The sequence below is a fragment of the Eptesicus fuscus genome, chromosome 1 (assembly GCF_027574615.1).
Source record: "Eptesicus fuscus isolate TK198812 chromosome 1, DD_ASM_mEF_20220401, whole genome shotgun sequence".
In the NCBI taxonomy this organism is placed as follows: domain Eukaryota; kingdom Metazoa; phylum Chordata; class Mammalia; order Chiroptera; family Vespertilionidae; genus Eptesicus; species Eptesicus fuscus.
Genome location: NC_072473.1, coordinates 2659533 through 2678974, shown reverse-complemented (window position 1 = coordinate 2678974; position 19442 = coordinate 2659533). Strand labels below are relative to the sequence as shown.

The window sequence follows — 19442 nt, the reverse complement described above, 5'->3', positions numbered from 1 at the left end:
TTTCTGAGCCCTAATCATGCACCGTGTGCCTGCTTGTCATGGAACATTCACAAGAACTGGCTGTATCACAGGCCACAAAGAAAACCTCAACAGATTCCAAAGGACAAAAATAACACAAACAGGATATTCTGACTGTTTTGCGATAAAAGTAGAAATTAATAACAAAAATTTGTAAAGACCTTTACTTCTGAAAAAAAAATTTCAAAGACACGTCAATAAACACCTCCTGGATCAAAGGGGAAGTATAAAGTGAAAGTATAGAAGTTCTTGAGAATAATCAAAATGAAAACGCAACATATTCATCGGCAGAGAAAAGTTGATAGCACTCAGTTGGCTTAAAAGAAAAATAAATATACCTAACTCAAACAACTACAAAAAGGCAACTAAGTAAGAAACAAAAACAGGAAAAAAATTAATAAAAATAAAACAGTATTTCATGAGGTATAAAATAAAATAAAAATAGAACTGACAATACCAAAGCCAGTTCTCTTTGAAAAAGAAAAAGTAGCCGAAGCCGGTGTGGCTCAGTGGATAGAGCGTCGGCCTGCGGACTCAAGGGTCCCAGGTTCGATTCCGGTCAAGGGCATGTACCTTGGTTGCGGGCACATCCCCAGTGGGGGGTGTGCAGGAGGCAGCTGATCGATGTTTCTCTCTCATCGATGTTTCTAACTCTCTATCCCTCTCCCTTCCTCTCTGTAAAAAATCAATAAAATATATTTAAAATAAAAAGAAAAAGTAAAAATCAAAAACAAACAACAAACAAAAGCACAAACAGTAACTAACCCAATCAAGGCAAAACCAGGGAGAAAACACACATACAAAAGGTTGGAAATGACAAGGGGAGGAGACTCAGCAAAATGAAGGTAATTACCAAACCTTCCTCTGTACAGCTCTACAAATAAATTGGAAAACAGACGAAATGAATAATTTTTAAGAAAAATACAACTTCCCAAAGTTGACCTCAAGAGACAAGTCCAAAAGGCTCAATTTCCATAGAGGAAGTAGCAAAAATGGTTTAAGGCCATGGTCGGCAAACTGTGGCTCGCGAGCCACATGCGGCTCTTGGGCCCTTGAGTGTGGCTCTTCCACAAAATACCACAGCCTGGGCGAGTCTATTTTGAAGAAGTGGCATTAGAAGAAGTTTAAGTTTAAAAAATGTGGCTCTCCAAAGAAATTTCAATCGTTGTCCTGTTGATATTTGGCTCTGTTGACTGACGAGTTTGCCGACCACTGGTTTAAGGAGCCCAAACTCATCCTCTCTGAGCCACGAGCCACGGAGGAGAGAGACGGCGTCTGTTTCATGGGTTAACACTGATCCTCGCCCGCACAGAAACTGCACTAGGAAAACCAGTGCATCGATGCAAACTCAGAGAGAACCCCCCAGCAACCACTCGGAAGCTCACGCAGAGCTGTAGGCCACGGCCAAAGGGCGTTTGTTTTACAGAAAGCCAGGGTGGTTCTCTGTGGGGAAATCCATGAATATCATCAACCATGTTTTCAAAGTTAACGAGGAAGATCATCTGAGCATCTCAGTGGATGGAGAAAAGGAATTTGGAAAAATCCAACATCCATTCATGTTGAAAGCATTCAAGAAAATAGAAATTGATGAAGATATATCTTTAACATGGTGAATGTATGTGTGTGTGTGCGTGCGAGAGAGAGAGAGAGAGAGAGAGAGAGAGAGAGAGAGAGAGAGAGAGAGAGAGATTCATCTCCCAAAAGCCAATGTTTTGCTAAATGGGGAAATACTGACTTGTTCACTGGAGTCTGACAAAAGATATATATAACCTTGTGTATAACTGTATTTATCTTATCGCTATTGTCCATCATTCTGTTGATAAAGACAGACAATAAAATAGCCAAAAACCTGGCAAGACATACCCCAAATCAACGAGCAGGACAGTAAAGCATTCCTGACAGACACCCATGAGCCTGGGCCCGATGGAAGGAGATCCGAGCTTGGCTAAGAGGATTCAACCTCGTAGGATGTCAGTTCTCCCGGGTTTGTAAATTGAATGCCATTCCGGGAACGACGTCCTCGTTTCTCCCCCGGAGCTGGACAAGTTGATCATAAAATCCATTTCGAGGAACAAATCAGCAAGAAGGGCCAAGAAAGCACCGCAAGAGAAGACAGGAAGGCGGGCCCGCCCGACGAGGCCCAGGGCGTGCCAGGAACGCCTGTCAGCCAGCAGTCTCGCTTAGACTGCAAGTGGCAAAGCCTCACTAGTGTGACTGTACTGGTGACATGGGGGCAAACTGTCGCTGCATTGCTGTGAGAAGGCACAGTGGCACCTCCCCCCCCAGGAGGGAAAGCTGGCGATGCCCAGCTGAATGCCACATGCACTTACCCTTTCACCACGAGACCCACTAGAGGCGGTCGGGCCCACGGAAACTGGCAAAAAGGTGAAGAGATGTGTGCAGCAGGCTTTGCATTGCTGAATTAGCTATCCTATATAATAAAAGGGCAATATGCTAATTAGACTGGACATCATTCCAGACGTCCTTCCTGATGAAGACGGGCCAGAGAGAAGCCAGCCCAGGTCCCTGGTGCCTGCCAGTGGCTGGAGGAGGAAAGCAGCCCCGGTCCCGGGTGCCAGCAGCCGGGAGAAGGAAGGCCTCCTCTTGCATGAATTTTCATGCATCAGGCCCCTAATATATACATAAAAGCCTAAGAGACCGTCCAACCGTTTGACCGGTAGCTATGACGTGCACTGACCACCAGGGGGCAGATGCTCAATGCACAGGCATGGAAACATGGAACAGACTGATGAATCTCAGAGGGAAGAGGGGAGGAGGGGGGAGGGTGGCAAGAGATTAACCAAAGGTCTTATATGCATACTAGAGGCCTGGTGCACAGATTCATGCACCGGTGGGGTCCCTCAGCCTGGCCTGCAGGGATCAGGCCGAAAACAGCAGTCCGACATCCCCCAAGGGGTTCTGGATTGTGAGTGGGCACAAGCCAGGCTGAGGGACCCCACCACACCGGTGCATGAATCCGTGCACTGGCCCTCTAGTGTGTGTGTGTGTGTGTGTGTATATATATATATAATTGATTTCAGAGAGGAAGGGAGAGGGAGAGAGAGATAGAAACATCAATGATGAGAGAGCATCATGGATCGGCTGCCTCCTGCACGCCCCACACTGGGGATCGAGCCCACAACCCGGGCATGTGCCCTAACTGGGAATCGAACCCTGACCTCCTGGTTCATAGGTCGACACTCAACCACTGAGCCATGCCAGCGGGCTGAATTTTTTTTATTTTTATTTTTTGTTAATCCTCACCTGAGGATATCTTTTCCATTGAATTTTAGAGAGAGAGTGGAAGGGAGAAGGGAGGGAGGGACGGGGAGGAGGAGGAGGAGAAGGAGGAAGGGAGAGAGAGAAGGTCGAGAGAAATATCCATGTGAGAGAGATGAAACACATGGATTCATTGCCTCCTGCATGCACCCAGACCAGGGCCGAGGATTGAACCTGCAACCCAGATACGTGCCCTTGCCCAGGAATCGAACCTGCGACCCTTCAGTGCACGGGCTGACACTCTAACCACTGAGTGGCCGGCCAGGACTGAATTCTTTTTAAAAATAGCAGAAAACTAAAATCACCAGGAGATGGTGGAATAAATTATGGTAGCTCCACTAATGCAGAGTTCAAAGGTGAAGAGAAACGGAGCCTGCGGGGAGGTGGGAGCAGTTGAATGGAATTTGCACGTAGGATGGACGAGGCAGTGAGAGGGCAGATGGTAGTGGGTTGGATGATGACCCTCCAAAAGTATGTCCAGCTGGAATGCGTGAGCGTGACCCTATTTGGAAAACAGAGTCTTTGCAGAGGTAAAGGTCTTCAGATGAGATCATCCTGGATTAACTGGTGGCCCCACGTCCAATGACACGTGTTCTCCTAACAGACGGGAGAGCAAGAGACAGAGGAGGGGGCGGTTGAAGATAGGGCCGAGGTTGGAGTGATGGCTCTACAAGCCAGGGACCTCTAAAGATGGGGTGGGGCCCGGGCAGTGTGGCTCAGTGGTTAAGCATCAACCTATGAACCAGGAGGTCACAGTTCGATTCCCAGTCAGGGCACATGCCCTGGTTGTGGCTCAATCCCCAGTGTGGGGCATGCAGGAGGCAGCCGATCCATGATTCTCTCTCATCATTGATGTTTTCTCTCTCTCTCTCTCCCTCTCCCTTCCTCTCTGAAATCAATACAAATATATATATAATTTTAAAAATACCAGAGGGGGGGAATCCAGACCTGGCAGCCGGAGGAAGCAGGAAGGAGCGCCCCCCAAGCCTTCAGGGGAGCACAGCGCTGCCGTTGCCTTGATTTTTGAGACTTCTGGCCTCTAGGATATTGATAAGTTTCTGTCGTTTTAAGCCAAGTTTGCGGCACGTTGTTACAGCGGCCAGCACAGGCTTTGGTGGTCTCTGAGACACAGCTTTGACAAAAGGCAGGGAGAAAAGTGTGGCTGGTGTGCTGCCCTTTACCAGAGGGAGGGGGCACACTCACACATAGATGCTACCTCTGTAATTCACCTGCATCGTGTCCACTTCTGTGGGCATGCATTATATGTGCATATATACTTGTGTATCTGCTTATATTAAAAACCAGCGTTCCCGTTGCAGGAAAAATCCTGCAATAGGATTTCCTGCTGCACTCTACCCCGCCTCCGCTCCGCCCTTGTCGCCCGCCCCGCCTTCTCCGCCAGCCTGCCTGCTTTTCCCTTCGCCCCCGGCCCCGCCTCCGCTCCGCCCTTGTCGCCCGCCCGGCCTTCTCCGCCAGCCCTCCTGCTTTTCCCTTCGCCCCCGGCCCCGCCTCCGCTCCGCCCTTGTCGCCCACCCCGCCTTCTCCACCAGCCCGCCTGCTTTTCCCTTCGCCCCCGGCCCCGCCTCCGCTCCGCCCTTGTCGCCCGCCCCGCCTTCTCCGCCAGCCTGCCTGCTTTTCCCTTCGCCCCCGGCCCTGACTTCGCTCCTCCCTTCTCCTCCCCCCCCCAGCTTGCTTGCTTCTTCGAAGCTTTACTCCCTTCTGCAGCTCTTGGCTTCTTTCGACACTGTCTTGATATGCAAATTAGCCGCCATCTTTGTTGGGGTAATTTGCATACTCATCCTGATTGGTTGGTGGGCGTGACTTGGCTGGTGGGCGTGGCTTGGGTGTAGCGAAGGTGCGGTCAATTTGCATATTTATCTATTATTAGATAGGATAATGCAGGGAGCCCGGCTGGCATGGCTCAGGGGTTGAGCTTCAACCTATGAACCAGGAGGTCTGGGTTCGATTCCCGGTCAGGGCACATGCCTGGGTCGCAGGCTCGATCCCCAGTAGCAGGCGTGCAGGAGGCAGCCGGTCCATGATTCTCTCTCATTGTTGACATTTCTCTCTCTCTCCCTCTCTGAAATCAATACAAATATTTTTAAATAATTTTAAAAATTGATAGAATTATAATTGCTATCCTTTTGTAACCCACAGTGAATTCATGGATCTAGGCATTGATGGACGTTGCGAACTTAACGAAAAGAAACATCATAAGCCGCCTGGCGGGTGAACATATGAATGTCCTGCCACCCACTTCCCCGCAAAGGAAGGGGCCACGTGAGCGGGACTCTGCTCACGCTGCGGGATTCAGCAGCTCGTCCCCGGAGTTATTTCTAGGAGAGCTCAGAGGAGCAGGGGTACAATCAGCGAAGCCCAGAGAGTGGGGGACCGGGACACGTGCCCTTGTTTCTTCAACAAATGACGGTGTGTGTGTGTGTGTGTGTGTGTGTGTGTGTGTGTGTGTGTGTTGGGGGGGGGGTGGATCCTGTAGATCACAAACAGACACGACTACAGTGAGACACCACTTCGCACCTGCTAGGACGGCTGCGATCAACATGACTGAACAAGCCGTGGCCAAAACGTGGAGCAACCGGAACCCCCCGCCCCGCTGCCAGCCTGGCGGCTCCTCAAACAGCCCAACATCGAGTTGCGGCGGGCCCGGCAAGCCCGCTGGGAGAGACTCAGGAGAAATGAAAACATCCGTCCACAACTCAGCGTGAACGATCACAGCAGCAGCATTCCTAACAGCTCACAAGGGCCACCTGGGAGCTGGGTGAACAGGGTGCGGGCCATCCACGCGATGCGCTATCATTCCGCATCCAAGAGGCAGAGGTCTGACACACGCAGCATGGGTGAGCCTGGGTAGCGTGATGCCGAGTGAAAGAAGCCAGACACACAAGGCCACCCAGCTGTGACTCCATGGAGAGGCAATGTCCAGAACAGGCACAGCCACGGACAGAAAGCAGATCAGCCGTTGCCGGGGGCTGGGGGAGAATCGGGGAGACTGCTGATGGGGACAGGGTTCCTTCTGGGGATGATGAAAAAGGTCCAGAATGAACGGTGATATGTGCACAGCTCCGCGTAGACTAAAAACTGCTGAATTACATGCTTTAAAGGGGGGAAATGTTTGACAGGCGGATTCTCCTAGCATCTCAAGCTGTTACCAAGAAAACCAGATGGAAGGTTGCCAGCGGTGGGAGGTAAGGGGGTGTGAGAAATGGGTGAAGGGTTTACAAAATATAGAAAGATTTAAAAAGCCCAATAAACAGACCATATTTGGATTCCGTCCAGTTTTAAAAAGGATGATCACCCTGGCCAGGGTGGCTCAGTTGGTTGGGCTTCGTCCTGTGCCCCGAAGGGTTGCCAGTTCGATTCCCGGTCAGGGCACATGCCCGGGTTGTGGGCTCGATCCCCAGTGGGGGGCGTGCAGGAGGCAGCCGATCCATGATTCTCTCTCGTCATTGATGTTTTTCTCTCTCTCCCTTCCTCTCTATAAAATCAATTTTTAAAAAACTCTTTAAAAAGAGAATGACCTGTGAGACGACTGGGAAGATGAACCCTGGGTAATGACATTAAGGACGTAGCTGATGTCATTTAGGGGAAGGACAGGGGAGGCAGACGGAGGGTAGACGAAGCAAGAGCAGCCAGGACCGATGCGTGTGGAAGGAGGGTTGGCTGTGTGCGTGTTCATTTCACTATTTTTATGCCTCTATTTGTATGTTGAAAAGTGATATACATCTTTATATATTTACGTCTCCGTAATTAGAGTATTTTAAAAAAATCACACAGTTCCACTTTGTTCTTAAGGCAGATTAGTTTAATTTTTATAGAAGAAATACTTTCAAGCAATACAAATGACACAATTAGAACAGAGATGACTACTGATTAGAACTTATTCCCACAACAGGAGGTGACAGTTTCACGATCAGACGCAGTGAAGATCAAGTTCCCTTTTCCCGTGTCTGCATTCGAACTGCTGACGTGGCCCAGTGCTCTGTATCCAGGGCGCGCCCAGGTCAAGTGCAACAGAAGATGCAAATACCCCTTAAGACGATAGGACTTCGCTTTCTGACGCGGGGGTGGCGTCCAACGAAGCGTCCCTGAATGAATGCGGAGTCCGCCTGCCTGACCCGGCTGGGCTGCGGCTGGCTTTGTGCCCTTTGGGGCCAGGACAGTGGGGGCTGGGGTGGGCCCCAAGTGCTCCCCAGACAGACACCGGCGCAGGCCTGCGCTTGCTTCTGGGGTTTCTGTTAAGCCCGGGGGTGGGGGGCACCCCATGTGTAGATCTGTAGGCGCTGGGCGGTGAGATTTGTTGCCAACACCACGTGAGAGCTTTAGGCCCGGTGCCGGGGGCTCTCCTGGCGGGGTGGGGGGAGGGGAACAGAAAAGTGGCCTCAACGCACCGGCCCGCGGGGAGCCACGGCCAGGGGACTCTCCGGTGACCTGCCCCGCACCCCGAGGCCCGGGCAGACAGTGGCTGGTGAGAGTTTCAGCAGCGCAGGGAAGGGGCCGGCCACTGTCCTCCCCCCGCTTGGTGCGTCTCTCTCTGTTGTGGGCGTGAACACAGAGAAATCAGCCAAAAAACAAAACGCAACAAAAAACCAGCGAGAGTCGAGGCACAAATACAGAGCAAGAGAAGACGAGGGTGAAAAGCATAAAGTTTCAGTCTTACCACCACTGACAACTTCCGTTGCCCGTGACAGGTCGCGTGTCAATGAAATGCTTTTACAAAATTCACTTTTAATAAATGCAAAAGGGAAGGTGGGCTCTACAAGGGGGCGATTAGACTAACGAGAAGAGACATCGATTTCAGGGGGCACTTCCAGGGAGGGGCAGGCGATCTAGGGAGAGAGAGTTCCGCTTTCTTCTCTAATTCATGTGACCACCTCACTCACTTCTCTGAGGCCTCAGAAGGGAGAGTGCATTCCGTATACAATAAATACGCATTAGGCAAAATATTTATATCATGTGGCATTTCAAAAGAATAATGGGATTTTTATTACATAAAAAAATTTTCTCAGGAACTACTTCTAAGATTTCTTAAGAAATATTGGGGAGATTCCAGTATTGGAGCGGGGGAAGGATTCTGATCTCAATCCAATTTCTCACATCCTCTCCTGCGAATGACTCGCTGGGTGACGGCAGTCACCCGCATGCGCATGCGCTTCCTTCCCCAGAAAAGCGCCTTCAGAGATCAAGCCTAAGTCAGAGGTCAGACTGCTGTGGCCTAGGCGGAGTCACTGACCGATGGCAGTGCGGTCCTAGGTCTCTTTCACTTTCCTTCATGACAGAGCAGTAGAACGGGGGCCCCACACCGCCTTCCTGGTGGTCAAGGTCAGGGTCGGCTGGGGCGCACCAGAGGGGCGGGCTGCCCAGGGCGGTGCAGGGCAGTGTGGGCAGCCGCTGGGGACGGGCAGGCCCCAGCCAGGGCCGCTTCCAAAGCTTCAACTCGGGGGGTGCACAGAACCGTGCGCTGACACGACACAGAAATGGGGGCTCTCGGCGCCCAGTCCCCGCGGGGGGGGGGGGGGGGCGGACTCTGTGACGGAGCCCCAAGTGGGATCTCAACAGGACGCAGTGAGTGTGACAGTGGACAATATTCACAATCAAGGCACACAGGAGGAGCTGGTACGAGTGACGAGTTTAGCACAAGTGTTTGCATGTCCGTGTCAGAAACAAAACCGGCCCAGAGTTCCCTTCCACTGCGTGACAAATACTGAAGAACACGGTTTCAGCCTGAAAACACATCTTAAAGTCAGGATTTTCCTTCAAGGAAAAAAAGTACTATAAATAAGTTACAATCCAGTGAATTTGCCTGAACTCACTTCGTTTCTGTCTTCCAGCCTTTAAATCAAATAAAACAGCGTAAAAACTGTACACTCTTAACATGATAGTTGATCTCTTATAAAATAACTTGTCTTCAGAGATGTCGATTTCACAACAAGGAAAAACCAAGCCCTGTTGCCGTCACTATTATAAAATATATATGTATAGATATATGTGTGTTTTTTTACAAAATGTGTATATTAATAGCTTTGCACAAATATTTTAAAGACAACTTTAGCTAGTCTAAGAACTTCATGAAAATAACAGGAAGATAAATACTTCGTGTGTACAAAGCACTACATCAAACATCATCGGCGGGCAGAGGAGGTATGTTAATCCTTGGTCTTGTAAAAAACGCTATCTTCTCCCTGCGATGGGAAAGAATTCCAGGTTAGACGCCCATATAAACGCAAGCAGACCTGCCAGGAGGCTTGCAATACCAATGAAAGCTTCTCTTATTCCCAGAACAAACTGAATTGAAATCCCAACAACAAATCTGTTTGTATATAGAGTCTCTACTTAAAATAATTTTTTAATTGATTTTATTTTGAGAAAGAGGAAGGGAGAGGGAGACAGAAACATCAATGATGAGAGAGAATCACTGATCAGCTGCCTCCTGCATGCTCCCTACTAGGGATCAAGCACACACCCCTGACCAGGAATTGAACCAGTGACCTCTGGGTTCATGGGCTGATGCTCAACCACTGAGCCACGCCGGCCGGGCTGGAATCTCTAAATTTTAATAGAAGTTGCAAAGGACTGTGAGGGCAAGGGTTTATCTCTAGTGCCTAGAACAGTGCCTGCTACACAGCAGGCACTCAGCAAATATTTGCTTTATTAAAAAATGAATAAATAATGTATACCAATGACAGTGTTCTAAGTCAGAATTGAAGGAAGGTAGCTATAGTGCTTTATGTTCTTTTATGATGGGAATGTGAAAATTCAGGGTATAAAAAAATTCAGGGTAAAGGCAGGCACAAGAAGGAATGAAGTGCCCTGGACTGTTAGGCTCAGTGGTTGGGGCATTGGCCTGCAGACCGAAGGGTCCCGGGTTCAATTCCAGTCAAGGGCACGTACCTTGGTTGCAGGCTCAGTCCCCGGCCCTGGTCAGGGCACACGTAGGAGGCAGCCAATGGATGTGTCTCTCTCACATTGATGTTTTTCTCTCTCTCTCTGTTTCTCTCCCTCCCTTCCATTCTCTTTAAAAAGATCAATGGAAAGAATATCCTTGGGTGAAGATTAAGAAAACAAAACAAAAAAGAGGAATGAAGTTCTGACACATGCTATAATGTAGATGAACCTCAAGAAAACATTATCCGAAGAAGCCAAGCAGAAAAGACTATGTACTGTATGGCTCCGGTGATGGAAATGTCCAGAACAGGCAAATCCATAGAGACAGGGGCAGGCTGCTGGTTGCTAGGGGCTGGGGGAGGGGGTGACTGCTGATGGACTTCCTTGGGGGCGATGGAAGTGTTTTGGAACTAGACAGATGGAGTGGTTGCAAAACACTGTGGCTGTATTAAGTGCCATGGAGTTGTTCACTTGAAATGGTTAGTTTTATGCTATGTGAACAGACGAGGAACACTAATCTGCAGTATTCAAATTCAAGGCAGCAGTCCCTCCGGTGTGGGAAGTCTGAGGCTGCTTTTATTTGACTCTTGCCATGTGGAGTCTGTGACAATTCCCTGAACTATCTCACACCTAGGACACGCACACTTCCTGTGTGCATTATGCTTCAATCAGAAAATCAGAAGGTAACAAAAAAGGCCATGGTGAAACATATTTATATATATATATATATATATATATATGTAAATCACTGCGTTAATAATAGCGAACATCTGGAAAGAAACAGGTTATAAAATGGGGTATTCAGGCAAATTATACCTATGAGATGAGCTACTAAAGCCAACAAAGGGAACGGATTGCATGGCAACATGGGATATTTTCATTTAAACAAAGCTAAATGCAAAATGGAACCATGCCTGGCAGGCGTAGCTCAGTGGTTGAGCGTAGACCTATGGAACCAGGAGGTCATGGTTTGATTCCTGGTCAGGGCACATGCCCGGTGATCAGTGATTCTCTCTCATCATTGATGTTTCTCTCTCTCTCCCCCTCTCCCTTCCTCTCTGAAATCAATAAAAATACATTTTTAAAAAAAGAAAAGAGCCATAGCTGGTTTTGCTCAGTGGATAGAGTGTCGGCCTGCGGACTGAAGGGTCCCGGGTTCGATTCCAGGCAAGGGCACATGTCCAGACTGTGGGCTCGATCCCCAGTAGGGGGAGAGAAGGAGGCAGCCAATCACTGATTCTCTCTCATCATTGATGTTTCTATCTCTCTCTCTCCCTCTTCCTTCCTCTCTGAAATCAATACAAATATATTTTTGAAAAAAAAAGAAAAAAGAGAAATTAACCAAAAAAAAGAGTAAGAAATTTTTAAAAAACGGGACCCACATTATTACTGTAAGTAGCATGAAAAAGGTGTCTAGAATAGAAAGAGCAGAAGAAAACCTGAACATGCCAACAGCACGGGGAACCCTGTCTTGGGGGGTTTCGGGACTTCCGTCGGCTGATGACGACAGAGGCCCGGCAGCGGGGAGCCGGAAGCGGCTGCGCCCCTACCTGAAGGTCTGCACCTGCACGGGCTCCTTGTGGCTCTGCCCCCGCAGCTGGCAGACCCCCTTGGAGGCCTTCTTCAGCATCTTCTCAGCTGCCTGTTCTTGGTGGAAGTCAAGCTGGGTCTGTCTGGTCTGGAGCGGCAACATGGGATGAACAAGAGGTTTTACTTCCAGTTTTCAGGAAGAATGGATGAAGCCACTTGCAGCTCTGGGGGCGCGGAGGGGAGAAAGGCCCGCCGCACCCGCTCCCCCCAGGGAACCTTCACAGCAGCTCCTCAGGGTCACGCCTCACAGACGGGGGACCCAGAACGCCCCGCCGGACAGAGAGGCCCCGCTGCAAGGCGAGAGCGTGGCCGGCTGCGTGAGGGTTTGACCCCCTGAAGGCTGCTCACCTGCCGCTCCGCTTCCTTCAGCAGGCTCCGGAACCGCTCGTCCCGCAGCACCCAGGGCGGGAGGTCGGTCTGGCCTCGGAGCTGGGCGTCCTCCAGGCGCTGCCTCAGCTCGCGGAGGGTGCAGATCTCCTCGTTCAGCTGCCTCTGCCGAGTCTTCGACGCCTGGAGGTCCAGCTCCAGGTCCAGGGACGTGCGGGCCATGAGCTCGGCCAGGGATGACCTGCAGGCCTGCGGGAGACCACGGCCGTGAGCACGCACTCGGCCCAGACACGCGGGCACCGTGCGGCCAGCACGCTCGGGCCTGCTAGAAGGTTCTTCCCCCAGTACAGGAGACGAGGAAGTAGAATTATCAGAGAGGTATTTGTCTTCGCGTGGCCCAGTGTTACAAAACCAAACACAACACAGATTTGGGAGAGGTGAATTTAAACCTTGGTTCAATATCCAGTTAGTGACAGCAAATTTTTTTCTGTAATGATGACGGATGTGTATGCAAAGGCGTGTAGAAATAGACCCTCCCCTATGGGGCTGGCAGGATCAAAAATGGGCATCATCATTCTAAAGTGCTATTTCACAATATATATCAAAAGCTATTTCACAATATATACCAAAACATGTGCGTTTTCTTTCGTTCTGAAATTTCATTTTCACTTGCACTTGAACGGTACCACTGATGACGTGTAAAAGTGATCCAACTAAGGTTCAGGACAAAAAAACACTAAATATATATAACACGAGGAAACTTATTAAATAAATTACAAGGTCAGCATAGAATGCAGCCATTGGAAAAAGTTAAAACACTACTGACATGGAATGTTAACCTGCACCGCATAAGGGGGAGGCATGCCATAAACCACACAAGTGCGTTGGTTTAAAATCCCAGAGCCCAGCTGGTGTGGCTCAGTGGTTGAGCGTTGACCTATGAACTGGTTCGATTCCCGGCCAGGGCACGTGCCCGGGGTTGCAGGCTGATCCCCAGTGGGGGGCGTGCAGGAGGCAGCTGATCCATGATTCTCTCTCATCGTTGATGTTTCTCTCTCCTTCTCCCTCTCCCTTCCTCTCTGAAGTCCATGAAAATATATTTTTTTAAAATGTAAAGAACATGAATTATCTTCCATCTTAGATCATGATATTATCTTAGGAAATTAAGAAACATGGGTAACATTTTGACATGATCACGCTTTTAAAATTTGACCTAAGTGAACAAGGAAATAAATAAATGGCCTTTAATGACTATGACCTAAGAGGCTGCCTCTAGGAAGGTTTGCGAGAACTCCCGGGAAGTGCGGGTTCCACGTTAGCTGACGTGCACACACCTGCTTGTAGCGGAGGGTCCGTCTTTCCAAAGTGTTGCGGACGAAGGGGGACTTGCGGGGCAGCGTTGAACTGTCGCTGTCGCTGCGATAAAGCTGCACAAAAACAATGCGGGTCAGAAAGGCGCTCTCTGCAGGTCCGCAGCCCCCTCCCCGTGCTCTGATCTGGACGTTTCCTTTCTCCTCACAGCACTCCAACGCATGTGTCACTGTCCAGCTTTACCAACACTCCCGGTCTCAGTAAAAACAAAACCTACACGAGACTTTTTAAGTAAAACGAAAGACCAAAAAAACCCCACAGAAAACCAATGAGCAAACCACCCCCACCTCCACCCAGCCCTCCCTGCGGCCATGAACTGCACCTCCCGAGCTTCCCTCCCTCCCCGACCCCCCCACCCCCGCTGATCGAGTCCACACGCTGTCCCGCCAGCAGCAGGGGGCCTGGGGGTGAGGTGTGAGGCCCGGAAAGCCAGCACTGTCCCCAGCGCTTTTCACTCTTCATCGCTGTCATGGGCTCGCTGCTGGTTTGGGCCGGATCTGGGAAAAGAGGCTTCCCGGCAAAGCAGCTCGTTCCTGGAGGGCAGGCGGCTTCCCTCAGGGCGCCCCGGGGCCCCGGGAAAGGCTGCCTTCAAACAGCAGAGGAAGGACGCCTCCTTTCCGGCGCCAGGACGCTGCGCGTTTCATCCGGCGGCAGGTTCTGCTCGGGGTCAGTGTGCGACCGTGTGAAAGGCAGAGTCCCTGCCTTCTGGCCTGACTGTCCACGGCCACCAACGCCACATGCTCAGGCAGCGTGTGCCCTGCCTCCCGACCACTGGGAACACGTATGAGAACAGAGAGGCCCCTGAAAGCATCGAGGGTAAACACGTGCTCCCAGGCAGGGCGCAGAGCGGGCAGGAGCCGGAAGCCGCCCTGGGGGTGAAGGGTCTCCTGCTCCATCACCTCCCGCTGAGCAGGCTGGCGTCTGCCCCCCAGTGTCCGCAAGAGTCTAGACCCGTGGTCGGCAAACTGCGGCTCGCGAGCCACATGCGGCTCTTTGGCCCCTGGAGTGTGGCTCTTCCACAAAATGCCACGGCCTGGGCGAGTCTATGTTGAAGAAGTGGCGTTAGAAGAAGTTTAAGTTTAAAAAATGTGGCTCTCCAAAGAAATTTCAGTCGTTGTCCTGTTGATGTTTGGCTCTGTTGACTAATGAGTTTGCCGACCACTGGGCTAGAAGGAGGGGATGTGAGGGTGGCCTTCCATCTAGCGCCTCCAGCCGCCTGATGCAGCGTGGGCCCCCTCGGGTGAATCCTGACGGGGTAGGAACGCCCGGGCCAACCCTGTGCCACCCAGGGCTGCCGTGGCCCACACCCGTCGCTGCTGGCCAAGGAGAGAGGCAGGTGTCGCCAGCGTGGCCACAGGGCAGCTCGGGCCACATGGCCCCAAGCCCTGCTGCTCACTCTGCGGTAAAGGGTTAACCTGGCCCCAAGGAGGGTCCTTGGCCCGTTCCTGGCAGGTGACCTGCAAGGCCCTGGACCATCCTCAGTGTCTTTGGGGACCTCGGACCAGGCCACGTAGTCTCTGCCGACAGTGTGATTCAGGGGCCACCAGCTTGACCTCTGCAGGGGCTGCACACCAGTCAGCCCTGAGGCAATCAACTGTGCCAGCGCCCCACGCCCGCAGACACCAGGGGGCAGGGGAGGGGGGGGAGGCTCCGGGAGCTTCCCTGCCTGGCAATGCGCTGCGTGCTGTCTGTCGCCTGTCGCTGCGGGGAGAGACGCGGCGGCCTGCACGGCTCTGCTGGGCTCACCCGGAAGCTGGGGCCTGGTCTCTCCCGAACTCGGCCCGGGCGCCTCTTCCTTCTGCTGACTTGGGTCTATTCGGCAACCACCTCCCTCGCCCACAGAATCATGGCCCGTTGAGTTCCACGAGTCCTAGCAAATCACCGGCCCTGAGGGTGGCGGGGAGCCCTGAACCGCAGTCCCGGCGTGGCCCGCACGGGTAGGAGGGCTTTTTATGTTGTGTGGTCGACTCTGGCTTTGACCTGATGGGCCAGCTGCTAGGCAGTCCCTTCAACAAGTCCAATTCAGGGGGGCGGGAGGGTCAAAGTTCTCCCCAATCCAATGTCCCCCCCGGACATTGTGTCAACACCACGCATGCTTAAAAGCCCTTCTCCTTCCTAGCCTGTGCGTGGCTGTCACATTGCCACTGTCTGCCATCCTCCGCCACGCTGGCCCTTCTTCAAGGACCATGGTGAGCTGGGTCTCCCCTCGGCCTGTTCACGGTTCTCAGCCCTGCGTGCACGCCAACTGCCAATCGGGAAGCATCCCAGAGCTGATGGCCAGGCCCACTGCGACCAGTGGCGACCCCTGGGGGTGGAACCAGGCACTAGCCTATGTGAGGCCCCAACGTAGCAGCGAGGCTTAAGAACCACCCAGCGCCTCCCGCCATCACCCGTGCGTGTGAATCTACACGTGGGGAGTCGGAACCCTGGGCCTCAGTGCCCTTGTGTGCAAGGCCCGAGCCCCCTGGGGACTCCGACACAGCCACTTCAGGACTCCCCCTCTCGGCAACCCGACTTCCTGATCTCAACCCCGCTTGGGGTAGTCCCTAGAGCAAGGGTGGGGAACCCTTCCCCCGCTCAAAGGGCCACGGGGTGTTTATAACATCATTCGGGGGCCCTACAAAATCACCAACTTAAACGTGAGCCTGCTCTATGTGGTCAGACACTTAATTAACTCACCGCTAATGCCTTGGCAGGGCCAGACCACATGATTTTGCGGGCCTCATACGGCCCGAGGGCCGGACGTTCCCCACCCCAGCTTAGACTGTAGAAATGAGTTACCCTGCCTCCTGCCCATGCATCGGCGCATACACAACCCTGGGAGGCTGGTGGGAGATGTATTAGAATCCAGAAGAAATGCAGTTAGATACGCACGGGCAAGGCGGGGAAATGAAACCAGCAAGGATTCGCATGCGCACAAGCATGCTGTTCACTCCTGGGATTAGCTGTGAGAGCACTTATGTCTTTTAGCATAAAAAGTAAAAATGAAAACACAACCGGCGAGGGGGTGGGGGGGGGGGGGGAGAAAACCTTTTGGTGGCAAAGGAATTCCAACTTACTCTGCACACATACTGGCTCCGGGCCCCAGGCGAGAAAGTCTGGGAGCGGACAATCGTGCCGCTGCGGACGAAAGGCGAGGCGCGGGCCCTGCGGCTGGGCCTCTCCTTCGGCAGGCTCACTAGTTCTTCCGGGAACAGGTCTTCTGTGTTGGTTTCCTTATCCACCTAGACAGCAATTCGTTTATTACCACGACTTTTCTAGAACACAGCAGTGAACTTTGCAGGCACAACCACGTCCCTGCCTTCTCCGCTTGGAGCTCTCACGGAGAAGAGTAGCGCTATTTCAGCGTTACTGAAATAGCCGACACACCAGGCGCCAGGATGAAATGCCCAGACGGGGCAAACCCGCATTTCACACTTCACACATCCAACCCGGAATGTCTGCTATCTGCCAGCCCCTCCTCCTCTGACAAGGACCCCTATTTGCCCCTTTTCATGCAAAAAAAGTATCTGCGTCACCTGGCCCGTGTGGCTCCGTGGTTGAACACTGACCTATGAACCAGGAGGTCACGGTTCCATTCCTGGTCAGGCCACATGCCCAGGTTGCAGGCTTGATCCCCAGTGTGGGGCATGCAGGAGACAGCCAATCAATGGTTCTCTCTCGTCAATGATGTTTCTATTTCTCTCTCTCTCCCTTCCTCTCTGAAATCAATCTATATATATAAAAGTCTAAGCAACCGCTCGACTGGTAGCTATAACACACACTGACCACCAGGGGGCAGACACTCAATACACAGGCATGGAAACATGGAACAGACTGATGAATCTCAGAGGAAGGGGGGAGGGGGGAGGGCAGGAAGAGATTAACCAAAAATCTTATATGCATACTAGAGGCCCGGTGCACGTGCACCTGTGGGGTCCCTCAGCCTGGCGTGCGGGGACCGGGCTGAAACTGGCAGTCCGACATCCCCTGAAGGGTCCCGGATTGCGAGAGGGCACAGGCCAGGCCGACGGACCCTACTGGTGCATGAATCCGTGCACCGGGCCGCTAGTAAAAACATAATAAAAAATTTAAAATTTTTAGAAAGTCCCCTGTCCTCCTGGGCCCTGCTCTCTCTCACACACCCTGTATCAGATCCAGGATCAAATCCTCTTGGCTCCACATTCAAGATTACGCATGTTCTGACCACCTGTCACCAACCATCCATCTGGGGCACCGTGGTCTTGTGCCCGATGAGTGCGGTAGGCATCTCACCCACCTCCCCGATTCCATGCCTGCCCCCTTTGAATCTCCTCTCAACACCCAGGGGATCCCGCTGAAACTGAAGCCAGACGCAGCCACTCCTCTCCTAAGAGTGTACCCGAGAGACCTGAAAATAGGCGTTCGCTGCTGAGAAAGCAGAGGGCGGCTAAGCTGCCCCAACCTGATCAGTAACCAAGGGAACACGGCAAATTCCTGAGCCAGGCCTTCCGTGGCGCTAGTCACGTACACTCCCTCACAGTCCCAATTACAGAGATAAATGGTTATGGAAGGCAGGCCCTGTGCTTTCTACATCCTGATAAAGGTTTCAAAGTAATTGCTTCCAGACCCATTCCCATGACTCCCTGACGCCCTGAGTCCAGACACGTGATGACCCTCCCTTATCTGTGCATTCCCTCCCGGCGGCGCTGTTTCCTTGAACGTATGGAACTCATGAAGCTGCTGACGCATCGCCGTCTCTCTGCGTCCCCTGACCTATAAAAGCCCCCCACTCACTCGCCTACAGCCGGACACGGGCTTCAGGCTCCTTGGCCTCTGCTCTCGGGCATGTCCTCAGTTGGGCCCACATAAAGAAGTCTTTTCTGAAATCTACAAAGGTTCACGTCTTCTTTTCGTTGACAAAACAAGTACTTGCGCACGAATGTTCGCAGCAGCGTTACTGAAATAGCCGAGAGGTGGAAACGGCCCCAACAGCACGGACGGAGGAGGAGATAAAGGAAACGTGGCGTCCGTGCAAGGGCCACACCCCAGCCACGGGAAGGGCTGACGGCGGACAGACGTCACAGCGTGGATGAACCCTGAAGGCATCGGGCTGAGTGAGAGAAGCCAGACCCAATGGCCACATGTCGTCTGATTCCATTTACACGAACCGCCCAGAACTGGCAGACCCACAGAGACGGGAAGCTCACTGGTGTTGCCAGGAGCTGGGGGAGGGAGTGGGGAGTGATGCCCAGGGGTATGGGGTCTACTTTGGGGTGACAAGTGTGTTGGAACCAGACAGAGATGGTGGCCGTACAACACTGTGAACATACTCAATGCCAGTGAACTGTTCATTTCATCTTATGTGAATTTCATGTCAATAAATGACTTTAGAAAAAAATCAACAAAAAAAAACTGAAGTCAGATCATGTCGTCCCTGGGCTCAAACCATCCATCAGTTTCCCCCGCTCAGAAAAAAGGGAATGTGCTGAGTGGGCCCCATATGACCGGTCCCCTTCACTTCCTGTCCTCAGCTCAGGTCCCCTCTTCAACCCCCAGGCCAGGCCGGCGCCTGCACTTCCTCTACCCGACACCCTTCCCCAGCCCTACGCGAGGCTGCGGCCTCCCTTAAGGCCTCCGCTCAAAGACCGCCTTCTCCAGGAGGCCTCCACGGCCTTTCTTTCTCCTTCGTTGGAAGAAACACATACCATTTCTCAGTGTACAGCTCAGTAGTGTCAGATACACCGAGTGGCCAGATGATTATGATCTCTGAACGCATAATAATCTGGCCACTCAGTGTGTGTCCTATATAATAAAAGGCTAATATGCAAACTGTCCCCTCGACCAGGAGTTCGACCAGCAGGCAGGCCGGCCAACTGCCCATGTCCCCTCCCCCTGGCCAGGCTGGCCGGATCCCACCCATGCACGAATTCATGCATCGGGCCACACACACACACACACACACACACACACACACTGAGTGACCAGATTATTATGCG

At 52.1% G+C, this 19442-nt stretch overlaps 1 protein-coding gene across 1 annotated transcript in view; it reads right to left on the bottom strand.

Annotated features, from left to right (window-relative positions):
* Positions 1–8823: 8823 nt before the first annotated feature.
* Positions 8824–19442, bottom strand: part of WWC3 (WWC family member 3) — a 115343-nt gene continuing 104724 nt past the window's right edge. Inside the window, exons 19-23 of the mRNA XM_054720307.1 lie at positions 16545–16709; positions 13449–13541; positions 12136–12363; positions 11748–11875; positions 8824–9494 (exon numbers count right to left, since the gene is read on the bottom strand). Coding sequence (XP_054576282.1) covers positions 9428–9494; positions 11748–11875; positions 12136–12363; positions 13449–13541; positions 16545–16709 — 681 coding nt within the window. The 3' untranslated portion in view covers positions 8824–9427. The remainder of the gene's footprint in view (positions 9495–11747; positions 11876–12135; positions 12364–13448; positions 13542–16544; positions 16710–19442) is intronic.